At 44.5% G+C, this 17,951-nt stretch overlaps 1 protein-coding gene across 4 annotated transcripts in view; it reads right to left on the bottom strand.

Moving 5' to 3' along the window:
* The window catches only part of LOC125740833 (guanine nucleotide-binding protein G(olf) subunit alpha-like), a 29,969-nt gene extending 24,398 nt beyond the window's left edge, over nt 1-5,571 (bottom strand). Inside the window, exons 1-2 of one of the 4 annotated variants that reach the window (XM_049012558.1) lie at nt 5,241-5,571; nt 1,598-1,670 (exon numbers count right to left, since the gene is read on the bottom strand). In XM_049012558.1, the coding sequence (XP_048868515.1) occupies nt 1,598-1,670; nt 5,241-5,571 (404 nt within the window). Of the gene's footprint in view, nt 1-1,593; nt 1,671-1,808; nt 2,341-5,240 lie in introns of those variants that run through there. The other 3 variants (XM_049012549.1, XM_049012566.1, XM_049012563.1) reach the window with 3 other exon arrangements.
* Between the last annotated feature and the right edge of the window lie 12,380 nt (nt 5,572-17,951).

Here is a 17,951-nt window from a genome sequence, read left to right as displayed (position 1 = left end):
AACGTATAACAGTGAATAAGCAAGTAAAATGCATTTTTACCAAATATCTTGGTAAAATTATGAATATCCAATCACAGGCAACCAAATACCCACCTATCAATGACCTTGCAGCAGTAAGAAAGTGGATGTTATCTAGTCTGGTATTATGCTACATACTGTAAATGAGGTATGTAGGGGCTGGGTGATTTCCTGTGTAAACCTGTGTTTGTAATAGTGACTGATTACAGAAAGGAATATTCTGCTGATAAACGATAAGCTGGGCATGTGCACCAGAGAAAAAGCAAATTAAAGGCAAACAAAATCAGTTACTCAAAGTTCATTTCAGGTGAACAGGTTCTGTGCAGTGTAACAAGCTTAGTGACCATATGCAGAGACACTACTTTATTATTGTTTAAAAGATTTTATAGCACATCACATAAATACTGCAATGGTTTATGACACTGAAAAAGGGGATTAATTCATATCCTGACACTTTGGCCAGAGCCAGCGTGTATTCCATGAACCTTACCGATTATTTCACAGTCAAATGAATGGTGACAGAGGTCAGCTGCCCAACTGTGTGAAGCATGTAATGTAAATAATTTATGCATTTTGCAGCAAAGACTCAAAACAGATGAACAGTAAAGACGCTTTACGGGCAGTTAAAAGACAGAACGCTTCGTATTAATACAACAGCAGAATGAACAGCCTATTGAATATTTCGAATTTAAATTTTGGAATAGAAATGTAAACATTTTACAGAGGTTAAATTTATGGTCTGCAAATAAACAATCTAAAATAAGTTATTTTTTTAACAAAACAAAACTGTCTACCAAAATATTTCACTTTCCCATTTAAAACACACACTGAATATGAACTGTCATATTAAACAGAAAATCTTTAAAAAAAAAAAAAAAGCCTGTTCTTTCCTTAACTCCTGAATAAGTATCAACTACTTTTTCAGATTTGATTTTCGATTTATTATACACATCCAGATTCAGAGAATTTATTTAATTACATTTAGATGCTTAGTTTTGGGGAATGAGGCAATTTATCCACTGCTTTCCACCCATCTTTGAACCCCTGCTACTGGTCAGGGAGCCCTCGGAACCAGTATGGGGGACACACTGCATAGGATGCCAATTCACCAAATGCCAGTCTGACCCCCAGGGTGCTGTATGTACGCATGTCTTTTCAAAACACTCTCCCCGCTTATGTTCTCTTGTGGGCAAATTCTCCAAGTACTAAGAATATCACAACTATATTAATAACAAGTGTCATGCGTGTTGTTGCCTGGCAGGTAAAATAAAACAAATCACAGTTACAGAAAACTTCAACATGAACGGAAAATCTAAATGACACATAGCGACGCGAAGGGCGATTTTATGCTGCTATAGATGATCGTGTATTAATGTCGCACGTTAAACGCGCCGAGGTTGAGCTCCGCTCCTGCGCATCGCATGCATGTGAAGTACGCGCCTCTGATGCGCACCGTAGCGCGGCGTGCGGGCGGGGAAAGAAAGCGGCGTTCCCTGCGACACACGGCGGCACAGTGCGCGAAGAAGCGGCACTGCCGGCGGCACAACGCGAGCGGAGAAAGGCAGCGGCACTCACTCACTCTGCATTGAAACCATTGACGTGCAGGATCCGCATCTGCTTGACAATGGTACTCTTTCCGGATTCTCCGGCGCCTTGGAAATGAGAGAAAGAGAGATAAAAAAAAATCGCACAAATAAAGCGTTAAGGCACCCGCCGGGTTGCGGGATCATGTAAGTGGCACATATATGACAAATCAGGTGGAGCGAAGGGCACGGACGCTGCTGTCTCACCCAGTAACAGCAACCGATGTGTGGCTTTGTAAGATAGTCTTTCTTTTTGTAACTGTTTCTCTATTTTTTTATTGGCTTTCCGTCGCGCTTTCTCGTCGATACCCTGCTCCTCCGTCTTGCTTAAACAGCCCATGTTCCGCAGCCCCCCTTATTGGGTCGGGAATATGAAATTTTAACAGAAATATCTCTGCTCCGGAAAAAGATGCGAGGGCAGCGATCAGACCCTACGCCGCCTCCACCTCGCTGGATGTTCCCGTGTTCGCACTAACTTCCTCTATATTCTCTGTCCTTTCCGGTAAATACACACATTAGAAATAAAATTAGCCGATAGATTATTTCTATAAATAGAGGGAGGCTGGAACGCTGCCAGTTGCCCCCCTCTCACTTCTTGCCACTTGTATTTCCTATGTAAATTCCTGTCTGTTTTTCCGTCTCAGCACTGCCTCTCTCTGCGGCTCCAGGAAGCGAGATGAAGCCATTTCGGCGTTACTCCCAAATCAAACCGTCTCCACCGACCATATTGCACATCTAAACCTTTGTTAGGGCCAATAACTGAATAAAACCAGTTGTCGGTGAAGATGACAGCGCTGCAGAAGGGCTAAGTGACTGCAGCTTCCCCTAAATAATCTTTGGACACTTCACCTTTCGTCTTTCCTGATGTTATAACATCTGGAACCACCAGCAGCCCAGTTCCAAAAAGGAGGCCATTTCACAGTTGATGGTCACGACAAACATGACAATAAAAATTTCTGAATGCTCAAGAGTAACGCCTGGTAGCAAACAGTTACACGGCATGTTTATGGGGCACCACTGACGGTTTTGGCTAGTTCGGCTAGTAAGCATTATTTTTCAGTTACATTTACAACACAGACAACCACTAAGTTTTCAGCCGGCAAAAGAGTCAGTAATTTGGTATTACATTCAAATACAACACAATTCCTGTCTAGCTCCAGGAGTGTACTGTCGATGTTCCCGAGCAAGAATACCGGATTCTCTCTCAAAGATCAAATTCTCAAATTGCAGAGGCTCTACTTCAATGTGCAATTAAGCCATCAGCAGGGGAGCTGGAAAAGGTGCCTGCAGTTCCCACAATGACCCATTCGGGTATCAAAGACAGTATATGTCTCTTTATTTTATATTCAGCCCTGTAGATGCAGTCTTCTGACAGACGACCATCTCTGAACACCTGGGTCGTTCATAAAGTTCTCCCTAGTTCATTAGGTCATGAATTAGTAGTTTGCAAACTGATATGTGCAACAGGAACAAAGGCAGCGTGTGCTACAGTAATGCACGTTAAAGGCCAGCTTAGCATATTCCCTGTTAATGATGTATAGAGCTATCATCTGACCCGCAACCTACATACTATAATAAAGAAATTACAAAAAAACATATGAACAATAGCAGAAATAGAAATACAAGTGACAATATACAAAAAAACATGCAATAACTATGACATCATCATACGAGCCAGTTTACTGCTACTTCCTGTCTGATTCCTGTTAACAGGCGCACATAACTTTTAAGATGTGATAGGATAAAACAACATCGATTATAAATACTGACCAATCAAAGCATTATTCTGATTTTTTGTCATCAAAATAAATAAACATCACATTATTTCTGGTACCCTGTATATATTTAAAAAAAAAAACCTGAACATGCAGTACGACTGCAGATTACATTTTCTTACAGTGTCATAACTGACACTCCTCTCTCAGTCCAAAAAAGAAATTCATTAAACATGCAGGAGGTTGCACCTGATAACTATTATCCCTGTCAACATCATATTATCCAGTCAGCATCACATGATCCCATCAACATCACATGATCCTCTTCATCAACATCAGACCAGTGTGAGTCCACCTGCTGGATGCTACAAAATATTATTTCTTCTAATAGTTTTTGAAGTAATTTTAAATGGGATCAGAAATGCTTAGGCACCAGTCAGCCCAGTTTGACTCGACAAAGCAGACTCTCCCGTCCCATTCATTAAGCACCAGAACAGAACCAAATCTGCACACCCTTATTGTCCATGAACTGTCCTAAGCCAGTTAAATTTAGTTTTGAGAGCATTTCCTCATGCTTGATATATGAACAAAAGTATTTTGTTTATATATAACTTACAGTGAATGTATACAGCCACACCGACTCCCACCAGGGTCTCAGTACTTGAACATTATAGCTAAAACGGCAGGACACCCATAAACCTACACAATAAAAAAGGACAAACTGATAGCTCATTGTACATTTCAGTTATGATAAATAAACAGACTAAAACTGCTACTACAGTGGTTTGGTTGGTAGCACGGCTGGGTGATATGCCATAAAAATTATATCTGGATATTTTCATATCAATATGTATCAAAATATTCTAATATTAATATGCAGAATACAGTGAAATATGACAGGTGGATTTTAATTTTTCCAATTATGAAGACCAAATTGTTTCACTAAGTTATGGACCATGTAACTGGTATATTACACCAACAACAGACTCATGCCTTTGTGGAATTGTTTATAAAAATTGCTAATTATAACTGTTAATTATGCAAGAAAACAAGTGTTTCAGCTATATCACAATACTCACAATATTCAGACAGATGATGACAGCCTTCATAATCACAGTATGATATTTATTGGATACATCCCCCAGCCCTAATTGGTAACATTTTTGCCTCACACCTCTGGAGTTGGGAGTTGATTCTATGGGTGCGCAGTGCCCTTTGACAGACTGATATCCCCTCCGGGGCGTCTTGTCTATCTTGTGGTCTAGCACCTCATCAAGGTTGGTCCCTGCCTCCTGCCCTATAATCTCCTGCCAGGATAAACGGTTATGGGGATGTAAAATTAGCAGGAATCACAGATAGATCTCAGTTGGTACACCCATCAGAGTTCTTCGTCAGTTTCAGGATAAACTATCAGCATTTGTGGAGACTAATCAGAAGGTGCGTCGCACGGTCGAGATCTGGTAAATATTACTGTCCCAACTTAAGTTTGTCATGCAGTTTTTTTAACGCTTGAAATCCATCGCGGAGGATCGTCAACTATTTCCCAGATTCCATTTACAATAAAATAAACAAACCTGTTGTGAATGAAGTATAAGGTATGTACAGGATCCCAAAGATAACAGTTAATATAACTGTATTTAGTATTAATAACAATACAAACAAATATGACGAACGTTATATCACTGACGGTAGCGATAAGTTGTTTTCAGGAGCTGTAGCGGGCGTGCATACCCACAGGTGCATCACTCCCGCGTGTAATCACCGTCTCCTGTGTCCTACACACGCCCATCATGACAAGCTGATCCCCGGCATCCTTTCTTGCACATCTGTGCCTCGATGATTCCCCTGAATGTCCTTGCCGTGCGGCAAAGGATGTCCAAGGAAACACTTTTCCACACGGCAGGGTGCATGCATTCACACGTACCGAGGAGCAGCAGCCGGTGGGTCTGCTCGTATTCCCGTCGCAGCTCCTTAAGGGCCTTGTCGATATTTTTGCTGATTTTCTTTGCCTCCTTTTCGGCCTCTTTCTCCTCCGGCTGATGCCTGTCCCCGTCCCTCCGTTTGCGCGCCGCTTGTGGCCGCCGGCCGCCCTGCTCTCCTCTGCCGGCACCGTTTTGCAGCAGCAGCAGCCCGTCCGCGCCAGCGCCTCCGCAGTGGGGCTCCCTCGGGCAGCAGGCGGCCGGCTGCTCCGAGTCCGTCCCGGAGGTGCTCGGCTCCCCGAAGAGGCGCGGACGCAGGCTGTAGCACAGCCCCATGACCGGGATCTTTACGTGGGAATGGCAAAGGAAACAGAAAAGCACGCACAATCAAACAGGCTTGATCTTATGCGTGCTGTGTGGCATGATTTCCCGGCATGTTGATGAGAATTTCTCCGGGAGTCACGGCCCCAGCAAGCAGCGAACACCGCCCCGCATCTCGCCGTCAGTCCGGCTCTCGGCTCGGCTGGTCGCTGCCGTCTTCCTTGCTGTAAATGCGTCAAGAGCGCAGCCTCCTGAAAGGGACGCGGCTTTGCACAAATGGCCGGTCCCCGAGTCCCTAACTCATGCGATTTCTGTATTTCTGTGATTTAAACATCGGTATGCTTTAAGTGGCACGCATGACTAAAATGGCTTTAATTACTTTATTCGACCTCGCTGGGAGTAGGATATAATATGGTTGCGGTATAATAATTAATGATAGCATATGCATATCTAATGGGACGAAATATTAGATACAGGTCACCCTGAAAATTCGCCACTGCTTTCAAAGCAAAATAAATGAAGAATTTTAATGTCTCGTTAATATGACCGTGTTTGTTCAAATAGTTATCCCAGTTGATACATCAAAGTTTAATTTCTTGTCTGCTCTGTGAGGCAACTTTCTTGCATCGGTAGGACTCCGGTTGGTAAGTTATATTGGTTGTTTCCCTTGTTCCAGTGATCTGTGGTGAATTAGGTAAGGAAATCTGGAGTTTTGGTTGCGGGATTGGGAGTTAGGAGCACCTGTATTCAGCTGAGCACAGCTATTTTTTATTTTATTTTTTGTCATCAGTGGAGTCTTCCTCCTTTCTCTTTGGCATGGTAATTAAGAGAGCTGCCCTCAGCTGTGAACACTTAGCGCTTTACTCTATAGAAGAAAGGCAATCATGCTGAAGTGCCCCACTGTGGAGCACCTGTTCTGTGAAGATGCTGCTTGTGTAAGCACCACTGAGTGTACCCTCATTAGGGCACTACGGATGCCCTTACTCTGCTACACATGTGAGTGTTCCCTTATAAGGGCACTAAAGACACCGTTATTCTGATATACATAAGTGAGTGTACCCTCATAAGGGCACTAAGGAGACCCTCACTCCACCACACACAAGTGAGTGTACGCTGATAAGGGCACTAAGGAGACCCTCACTCCACCACACACAAGTGAGTGTACGCTGATAAGGGCACTAAGGAGACCCTCACTCCACCACATACAAGTGAGTGTACGCTGATAAGGGCACTAAGGAGACCCTCACTCCACCACACACAAGTGAGTGTACGCTGATAAGGGCACTAAGGAGGCCCTCACTCCACCACACACAAGTGAGTGTACGCTGATAAGGGCACTAAGGAGACCCTCACTCCACCACACACAAGTGAGTGTACGCTGATAAGGGCACTAAGGAGACCCTCACTCCACCACACACAAGTGAGTGTACGCTGATAAGGGCACTAAGGAGACCCTCACTCCACCACACACAAGTGAGTGTACGCTGATAAGGGCACTAAGGAGACCCTCACTCCACCACACACAAGTGAGTGTACGCTGATAAGGGCACCAATGAAGCCCTTACTCTGCTATACACCAGTAAGTGTATTCTTATAAACATACTAAGGAAACCCTCAGTCCCCTACACATTTCCTTTCAGCATTTACACCATGTATTTTTAGTGCATTAGTGTTGTTCACCCCTGAAGTAGCCCTCGCTTTTATTCCAGTGTAAGGGTAATGCATACATCCTGTGCTTGTTCTGACAACTGCAAATGTCATATAGTCTAATGTTGGGAGAGATTATCTACACAGCCAATTTCACCCTGCCCACGCTTCCCACTCGTTTGATGTTCTGGTCTATACAGAAACGTGGATCCACCCTGAGACCACCGTAAGGGTCCTAACAGATGTTAAACGAATTCGTTATATTATCTCTACACTGTCAGAAAAAAAACTACCGATTTATGCCTTTGAAGGTACAATTATTTGTCACTGGCACTGTACCCTTATGGGTCTATCAGTTGTACCCTAACTTTAGGTAAATGTATCTTTCAGTCTAATTTAAAGTACAGAAATGGACTCTGTGTAACAGTGTTGTACCATTGGGGGGAACATTAATCTTGTTTGTATCTTGGGAAACAAAACTATACTAGGGCTGTATCTTTTTTTCTGACAATGTATTGAGATGAGTTTTTCATGCTGTACATTTCAGGGGTTAATGATCTGTACATGCCCACAATCCCGTTATTATAAATGAACTATTTGTCATGATATTAGAATAATTAGATTAATCCGCATGTCCAAGGGAATTGTGGTATGGAAATGAGTCCCGGTAAAAACGTGTTAATGGAAGAACCCCAGTGCACAGTAAAGGCTACATAGAACCCATGGTCGTCTGTTTAAGCTCATCATAAAACACTATTCATTAAATATGCGTGCCTATGATAACAGCACAGCTTTGTGTGGAAACACCCGGAGTTTCCTTAACTATAATCGCTCTTCAACGTTTTTTAACTGAGAAAAAGTGTAGCGCATTTATATGGTAATTTACGTAGTAAAAGCATATTCTCCTCGTTTTGTTATTATACTGTACACTATACTATATTTTATTTCATTATGAAAGTAGTCCTACCTCGTAGGGTTATGTTGTTCCACAACATGACGGCAAAGCAAAAGATGTGACAAAGAACGGTGACCACACTTATTAAAGATTATGGTTCAAAACCGGCACCATTAACCAGATAACGAAGGTACGCGATGGAATGTGTAAAATATGGCAAGAATAATTCTGGTTATATAATAGTTTTGAAAACTTTTCCCCACAAAATTTCTTAAAAGAAAAATATAATACTTTGGATGAAAAGTATTCACTGCCATCTAGCGGTAAAAGTGAAAACGACACATTTGGCATTATTTAAATAGGTCATCCTGAATGTGCCTTTCACGGTTGAAAAAAGTGATTTATACATGTTGATATTTGTAATACTGTTGATTATCTTAGTTAAAAGCAAGCAGTATCATCTAGGCATAGGAAAACTACACAGCTGCCTAGGGTCTGATCAGGACAAGGGGGCCCAACCAAAGTCATGAAAAATATTTATTAACTATCAATATATAATTTACAAATAAGAATAATGACATAAATTAATAATAGTAATGAAATAAAACCATATACTTCTAATTAAAATGTTTATGTGCAGGCAGGAACATAGCCTCAAATTACCAGGGTTGAAGTAAAATGATCTTGGTTGGGGTTTGCACAGGGCCCCAGAAAAGGTAGAAGTGGCCCTGAGTTTCATGTTCACCAAATGAACTGTTAGTCTAAACCCAATAAAGGATCCTGGATACTTTGAGCAAGGAATCTAAACTGAATTCTATAGATGCAGCAGAACAGATGAGTTGATTTTTTTATGTTGCTTCTCACTAAAGCATTAGCCAAGTCCCTTTAATATTTATACATAGGTCATTTTAGTACTGCACTTAATAGAAACTTTGAACAGACGCTTGAGCAGTGAGATTTTGACCAGCAAGGTGTTCATTAGAATTGTGAACCCAGAATATCCCCCTGTGATCAATAAAATTAAATTTATCTCGCAACAGTCAGCTAATGGCGATGGATCAGCCGAAGACAGCACAAACACAGCAAGAGCTTTAAGCAAGTGTGCTATTACAGGTCATGTGGTTGGCTAATTTGCATAGTTTACATCACATATCATCTGTGTTTAAATGCTGCAGAAATAAAAGCTTGTTTGAAAAGCCCTGAACTCAGACGTGTTTTCTTAACCGCCTTTCCCTTTGAAAGGTACGTTTTATGCATATTTTATATTGTGTTAGTTCCACCATTGGTTTCTGATGCTATTTTAATAGTAGTAGCTACAATGTTATGCTTAAAGGTTTCTAGTATTTCACATGTTTAATTTGGTGATGAATAGGCTTCCACATGTAACTGTGGGGTTTAAAAGAGATTAAACCTTAACACCAATGCAAATATATCTGGCAAGCTGTCACAGACTGTCGGGTGGGTCGTGTGGGTTAACCCATTGTTTTAGATTGAGAAAATTCCTGCTTGGTCCTTAAACCTCCGAAAAATATTCTGCCATTTACAGTGTCTAATAACCAGAAGTGTCTCTCTACCTAAAGACATTTATCGGGACTTGCATTAACCAATTTTCTTCCCGGTGCAATGGAGAAATTCATTGCAAGCAAAAATAATGATAACAGAGAGAGGATTATTACGTGGAGTATTTGTACTGTGTGGAGTATTGTAACGTGGAGTGGGTGTATTTTTGCAAAGGAACCCTAGGGTGAAGCAAGGAGGAGAAGTTCAGACACAGTACAATATTTTCATATTTGAAATGGGGGCATCAGTCCACTGAACATATCAGTAACTTAAGCCACATTCTCAAATATGACTTTACAATTTAATAAAATTTTATTAATCTTAATATGTTCAAACAGCATTTTAATCTGATCGATAGAACGTGTAATTGCACCCCCGGTAAAACTGCCTGTGCATCAGTCATGTATCAAAATGTAGTGACAACAGCTGCACACATGCTGCCCAATAGAAGAGGTGGTTTGAGCAGGAAGGGAAAGAGTTGGGTTTGAGAAATGAAGTCCTGCTGGTAGCCTGTCAGGATCAGTCCCTGTCCCGCCCCTTTTGTTATATCAATTCCCCTAGTGGCCAGCAGATGTTGCTGGTCATCCCAGTGTCTTTAACTCCTAGTATGTTCCCCTGCTCCCCGGGGGTTTAACAGGTTAAGCAATCAGTCACCATCACAACTTCCTTTTTATTGTCCTGAGTTTGACATATTATAATTAACTGTTTATTTCTGGTTTTAATGATGTTAGTTATTTGGTGTATTTCTGTTTGGTTCCTTGTTTTAGTTTGCCTTTGTGTTTGAAGCTGCTGTATCTGTTAATTGACCTCACAACCTCCTCGTTACTCTTCATTCTTATAGTCCACACCTGTCCCCTGCATGTCCTTGTTAACAGTCTATTTAAAGGCTTTCTTTTGTCAGGCATTGTAGTTGTTCCTGTGTGTTTGTAGCTGTGCTGTTCCCCTGTGTTGCTGTATGCTTCTCAGTCAAAGTTACACTGTGCTAGTTTATAGTTTCCTACCTACCCTTGGTTTTCTTGTCCCTGGTGTTGATTCCTGCCTTAATTTAGTTTTGACCGCTCGTGCTCCCCTTTATTTTCTGGTTCTGCCTTTGTGTTCTTTTTGAGTTTAATAAAGTCTTCTGTTTGTTGGAGCCGCTCCATAGATCATTCCTCCTTCGTGTAGCCCCACCATAACACAAGCAAAATTACTTGAATGAGTTCTTCAAATCGCAAGCTCTGACACAAACTCTTCCTGGGGTAAACGGTGTCACCGTGACCCTTGCTGATGCCGAGAACTGGCATAAGAAAGACCACAAAGTCTGCGGTGTTACTGTGACCTCGTCAACAGTTCAGGCCTGTGGCACAGTGTCGTAATCACAATTCATGAATGAGACTCAAAGTGCAGGTGCCCCGAACTGCCAAAGGCCAGTGGAGCGCCAACTGTGCAAACCTTTGCCCAGACTGCACTAGTGAGGCATTGGTGTGCAGGCAGGGCTATCAGTGTGGGCTGACTGAAATGGAGCCAGATAAGATAGAATGCTATCGGTCTCACAGGGAGCATTTCTGCAGTCCAGCAGTATAACAAAAATAAATCATATTGCAATAGCCCTCTTAATAAACACACAGATGAATAAATAAGAAACTGTATATACAGTGCAGGCTGTACTGGTGAGGTAGTGGAACAACAGACTGATGAGTGAAAAGCGTCTAACAAATGAGTGGCAGGAGGAACAATGGAGCATCTCCTGCAGTCTGTCATGATTCCTGAGGGATGAACCTCTGGCTGAAGGTGTTCCTCACCTGCACCAGCTCTCTGCTGAGAGGATGGCCCTCAGTGTTCAGAATGGAGCACAGTCTGTACATCAGTCTTCCCCCGAGATGTCCAGTTATCCTCAAAAGCTTGTCAGCCTACCAGCCAGCTAAAAGTCATTTTTCACATTGTATTAAAAGTACAATTCATATTCTACAAAACACTGCAGTTTGATGCTATATACTAGGTGCATGAGTGCTGCATACTACCTGTTGGAATATGGCATAGAAGTTACATAATTACTGTAGGCCTATACTAGTTCCAAAAATTCTGCATATTATCTGCAGAAATACTGTATAATAACTGCTTCAGCCCTGAGCAGATAACATCAGTTGTTTCCAAAGTGCATGACAGACATTTGATACCCAGAGTAATAAATGCCACGTCTTTACTGAATGAGAGTGGATTGCAGGTGATCACTGTAGGTAACTATCGGCTATTATGCCGCGCTGTCTGTTAGCTCCGCTCTACATGCTGAATTAGAGCCGACGACGAGCTGTGAGCAGAGCTCCCCGCTGCTTTTACTGCTTCAGAACTAAACGGAGGCCGAGAGCAGGACCGACCCCTTACAAAACAGTACTATGGTTTTATAATCAAAGTAATAGCATAGTAGTACTACTATGGTAGAACCATTGTAATTTGGCTACTTATATAGTACATAGTACTACAATGTATCGTCAGTTAAAATCCCATTGTAATCTGTTTTTGGTATTGTTTTTAAATGTGCTACATATGCTATTTATCATAGCATATGTAGCACATTTAAAAAGCTTATTTGCACATTGATATCAAGCACATTGATAAGCTTATTTGTAATAGTATTTTACATAATTTTTACCGTAGTGTGGTAATGATACAGCAGAGCCATTTTTATTACATTAAATGTGCCATACAGGAAATCTGTTTTGTATCTGTTTTGGCTTAGTGATAATAATAATAATTTAATAGCCACATGCATCAGAACAATTAACCAATTAGAAATATAGGTGCGTCAAAGGCAAACAATTGAAGTAATCATTTTTATCAAAACACATGTTGCCTGTTTATTTGAAATAACCAAAATAAAATGCAACATCATTGTTACTGATTTGAGCGAGTTGCTTTGGTGAAATTCTCAGGTTCAATTACCAAATCCAGTACAACTCAAATGACTGTAATCTAATGTTCTCAATTGTTACTTTTCTGTGTATTACCTGAGCTTTTTAGCAACACTAAATATCATTGCACCAATACAGGTTGGAAATAAATATCATGGGACATAACGGAATACTACGGTACTGTCCTGCCTGCCACGTCTGCCTGGCCCTCCTGTCCTCCCTCACGTGGTCCTGATGGGCCACACCTGACGCTTGTTGCCCCACGTTAGTCTATGTATTTAAGTATCTGTCTGTCGCTGCCTCTCTTAGCTTGTGTCTAGCCTTCTCGTTTTGATCCCTCATGGTCCAATTTTCCAGTTCCTGTTTGTTTTGTTTGTTCCAATAAAGCCCCTTTTGTGTCACCCAAAACGCCTGCCCTTAAGTCTTTCGTCCCGCCAGACATGACAGAATGACTGGACTCTGCATACTGCCCCACGGCTTACCCTAGCTGCCTCTTTCACTTCGCATTTCCTTCTGCATGCCTTGCCCTTCGCCTGACCTCCTCCTGGTGACTGAGCTTCGCTCATAACGATGGTTGGTGGACAATCCCCTCATAGACCCACTGAGTGAGAGTGACCTCGAGGAGCCCCAGGAGGAGGAAGACCCCGGTGTGTGGGTCACCCTGCCCATGTGGAAGTAGTACTGAGTTCACCTGCATGTCGAAGAGGAAATGCTCATGTTGATCTCTCTGGAGCCCTGTGTCTCTGAAGTGGGCTGGTTTGTTACAGATTTGGCTGCTGGCCCACGAAACTCGCCGCAGATCCAGCCGCTGGCTCCCCAAAGCTCTCTACCATCTCCAGTCACAGGAAGTAGAAACAGAAGAAGTGGGCTGAACCCACACCAGAGCTCGTTTCGTTTAACCTGGTTGAGCAGGAGCCCTGTCCTGGGGAAGCCGTGCCTTGTCCTGTCCTCCAGGCTACTAACCTAAAGAGGGCTGCTCTGCCCGTGCTCGAGGATCCTGGCCCAGAGAGGGCTGCTCTGCCCATGCTCCAGGATCCCAGCCACAAGTTAGGGCCACTCCATCCACGCTATAGGTGCCCGAGGGGGCCTCTATGCCTCTAAGTCCCGGGTTTCCAGCTCAAGAAGGACCACCTTGTCCGCACCTGACCCTGCAGCAGCTGTGCTGCCCAAACCAGACCCAGGTGTTCTGGCTTCACCTTGCTTGCCTTGAGGTTCTCCGGCTCCATCGTGCTTGCCTCCAGGTGTCCCAGCTGTGCCCTGCTTGCCTCCAGGTGTCCCAGCTGTGCCCTGCTTGCCTCCAGGTGTCCCAGCTGTGCCCTGTTTGCTTCCAGGTATCCCAGCTGTGCCCTGCTTGCCTCCAGGTGTCCCCCCCTGTACTCTGCTTCCCAACAGATGTCCCAGCCTTGCCCCACTTGCCTCCATATGTCTCGGCCTCACCCCGCTCACTTCCAGGTGTCTTGACCTCACTCTGCTCACCTCCAGGTGTCTTGACCTCACTCTGCTCACCTCCAGGTGTCTCAGCCTTGCCCTGTTTGCCTACAGGTGTCGCAGCCTCACCCTGTCTCCTGATGTCCCACTGGCTCCAGCCTAGTTTCCTGATGTCCCGCAGGTGCCCACCTCGCCTCCTGATGTCCCCACAGCACCCGCTTCATCCCTTGATGTCCCGCTGGTACCCATCTTGTCTCCTGATGTCCTGCTGGCTCCCATCTTGTCTACACTCATTGCTCAGGCACCTACTTTGCAGCCTCCTGGCTTGCTGCCAATGGTCTCTTCATCTCCCTCTGGTTGTCACCAGGCCGACGCCCAACTCCCTGACCGCCGCCAGATCAGGTTGGGTCAATGCAGGTGATGCCCAGCTGGAGGAAGTGGGACCCTCTTGCCCTGTCCCACTCTGTGGGCCCCCAAGTCAGCCCACTGTTTGCACCAACCTGGTCCTAAGTCCAAGTACAGTCAGCGGTGCAAGCTGGGGCCCAGAAGAGGGGCTGTCTGAGTCTCCATCTCCAGGAGGGGAAACAGGGACACACTATCCATGCCAGCCACCCAAACTCCGGTCTGCTCAGCAATGTCCGCCAGGATACCTCTCCTGTCTTGGCCTCAGCACCCTCCTGCTCCTCTCCTGCTTTCCTCATGGTGCTCGTTTGTTCCTGCCCCCCAGTACCTTCACCGCCTTAATGTCCTACAATTCTGTTAGTGCCTCCCTGTTCTGCAGGCCCCTCGGCCCCCTCTGAGGTCCTCAGGCCCAGCTGGCCCTCCGTGGCCCTCAGGTGCCGCGGTCCAGACAGGCTTCCCTTGCTGGCGAATGGGCCCAGGAGAATCCGCATCCCAGTATCGTCGGCCAGCTTCCCAAGGTCTGGAGGACTCCCCAGAAATCCCCCGTTTTCGTTCATTGAGCCTCAGTCCCTGTCCCAGTGCCTTATCCTGCCTTCACCTGGTCTGTGTCCCCAGTAGTTCCCTCTTCTGTCTCTGCTGCCTATATATTTATCTCCCCTGTCATGGTTTGGCCTGTTCTGTTTGATTTGATTTGATTTGATTCAAACCCTTTATTGCTGTTGCAATATACCATGTCACTAGTCACAAGTACCAGCGAAAAGCAGGCCATCGCCCGACCTTACATATACAACATCACAGTAGGGGGTAGACCGGCCGGGAGACAGGGGAGGAGAGAAGAAGAGAAACAGGATGACATGAGGAGAGAGGAGGAGAAAACACCTCAGCAACATAAGCACATAATCACTACACCGTACAACATGAAAAGACACGACTCGCAACGGGTGAGGGAGATTGGGAGGTGGAGGTAGTCCAGCAGAGACAGACAGCCATCCGGTCCTGCAGCCATGGAGGCGCTGGTCACAGACCCGCCTGTTCACGCTGGGGGTATGAAGCGGCGAAGGCGTTGGATGGGGGGAGGGTGCAAGTCCTTGGGATTGGGGGAGAGGAATGCAAGAGAGTCTCACTGCCTGTTCTTCCGGCGGAGCTTTTTGTTCAGCAGCAGCCTTGGCCGAGGCCAGTGCTGATTGGGGGGAGCCAAAACCTGATAGAATAGGGTTGTTTGGGTTTCCGTACGAGAAGCTGTAATTTCCAGCTCCTCTAATGTCCACGCTGGTCTCCGCCATCCAATAAGTTTTGCAAAGCTGTGAGCTTCTCCATGATGTTATCCAGTTTCACAGTCTGAGTGCTAACAGCTCTGCCCACTCCATCAATCATTCCGGCCAGCCTAGTGGGGCTTTGAGCGGCTGTCACCGTCTTCTTCAATTTTGATAAACCAGGGCAATGCCTAATCCAATCAGCATAATACCTGTAATCATAGTTCCGAATAGGTAGATGTCTTCAATGTCCTCCACGGAAAGAGCTGCCAGGCACACGACCCTCCACCGCTCCCATCCGTCCATCGTGTAGCCAGCCGCGTACGTTCCCGCTGGACAGTTAGGTTCCCCCGAACCCAGGCTTCTCGTTGAGAAGATGGTGTCAATTGCGTTGAGAGACCAGCTGATCAAATCCATAATTTCTCGTAGTTTGGAGAGCAGAGCAGAGAGAGTCTCTTCAAGTATAAGACAGTAGACTAGACGAGACGAGAGGAGCGAAGCAGGGAAGATAAGGGGAGGGAGAGGGAGAGAAGTGCGACTGCCTCCGCTGAGAGCCAGAGAGATGAATTGAGGTCTTTGTCTCAGTCTCTTCTGCTCCCAGGTCCCCATTGATGTCTTTTGTCCTGGTACCTGGCCATGTACTGTGTCTGGTCTGTTTTGTCTGTGTGGGTCTGTCCATTTGTCTCTCCTGTTGTCTTGTTGGTCCCTGGTCCATCAGTTGCCTGTTCCATGCCCTCTGTCATGTCGTTTTGTCCTGTCCTGTCTGCTGGTTCTGTCCCTCTGACCTTTTGTGGTGTCTGTCCCATGTGCCCTGTCGGTCCTGCCATGCTTTGTCCTATACAGTGTCCTGTCTGTTCCCCGTAAAATGTGTCCACCCTGTTGTTCGATCCCCTTGGTCCCCTCCCTTGTTCATACTTCCGGGGGAAGTATTGTCACGTCCTGCCCACCACTTCTGCCCGGCCCTCCTGTCTCCTCCCTCACGCGGTCCTGATGAGCCACAACTGATGCTTGTTGCCCCACGTTAATCTATGTATTTAAATACCTGTTTGTCTCGTCCTTACTTGTCCAGTCATTAACGTTGCTCCATCTGTCAGCTTGTGATGGCATGTCTAGCCTTCTGGTTTTGATCCCTCATGGTTGTTTATTTTCAGATCCTGTTTGTTTTGTTCTAATAAAGCCCCTTTTGTTTCACCCAAAACGCCTGCCCTCAAGTCTTTTCATCCCACCAGACGTGGCAGAATGACCGGACTCCACAAACTGCCCCATGGCTTTCCCCACCAGCCCCTTTCGCTTCACGTTTGATCTGCATGCTTTCCCCTGCACCTAAGCTCCTACCGGTGACTGAGCCTTGCTCGCAATGACATGACAGGTATCAGAACAAAGTACCATAGCATAAAATAAAATATTGTTCAAATAGCCTACTAGGAACATACACCATAAGTGTATGGCTATGTCATCATGCCATAAATGAACCATGCACAAAACAGAAAAGCACTGAAAGTGCCAGTATAACCATACTGACTTAACTAACTTTTTGTAAGGGGCAACTTAGTTCACATAGACCACAGATGATGCGACTGGAAAGATAGATATTGTGTAGCTTCAGTACAAATCTGTTTTTATAAACCATATTCTCACTTTATCTGCTAGAGGTGATTGATAATATAGGTGAAAATTCTACAAATCAGGGACATAGAGCCATGGAAAAAATTAAGAGACCACAGCACAATTTCTTGTTTCACTCATTTCTCAATTTATGGGTGTGTGTCTGTGAATAATATATATTTTTGCAAGCTGCAGCTTGGTTCTTCCCTGCTTCTCATTAATTCTTCCTTGCTTTTTGGAACTTCAATCCTGCTTCTAGGAGCCTCATACAAACTGTCCTAGCAGTGCACTTCACACCTGCACTTAATGTTTCCCATTCCTTTTGAAGGTCATTTGATGTCATCCTCCGATTCATGAGAAACTGTCGGAGATGTTGACAGTCATCTCTGGCATTAGAAAGTCACTTCCACACTTTATCTGGCTAGTTCACTGTCTCCTGCTTCATCGTGTTCTTCTGTACTGCTATCTTCTGCCAACAGAACCACGATTAAACCAGGATTTAAAAATGCAGAAATATCTTAAGTTCCTCCGCGGCTGTATAAATACACCCATCTTCATATTAGCAGAAAATTACAATTCCAGGCAGTCTCAGTATTTCATTGGATGACAAAGCGCGAACAGTCAGTGCTGTTTTACGACTACTGATCAATAACGCAAATATACCTGAGACTGTTTCACTTCGATTTACGATACCATTAATGGAAACGGGAACAAGCA

The sequence above is a fragment of the Brienomyrus brachyistius genome, chromosome 1, assembly GCF_023856365.1.
Source record: "Brienomyrus brachyistius isolate T26 chromosome 1, BBRACH_0.4, whole genome shotgun sequence".
Lineage (NCBI taxonomy): Eukaryota > Metazoa > Chordata > Actinopteri > Osteoglossiformes > Mormyridae > Brienomyrus > Brienomyrus brachyistius.
The sequence above is the reverse complement of the archived record's forward strand: the minus strand, read 5'-3'. Positions and strand labels throughout refer to the sequence as shown.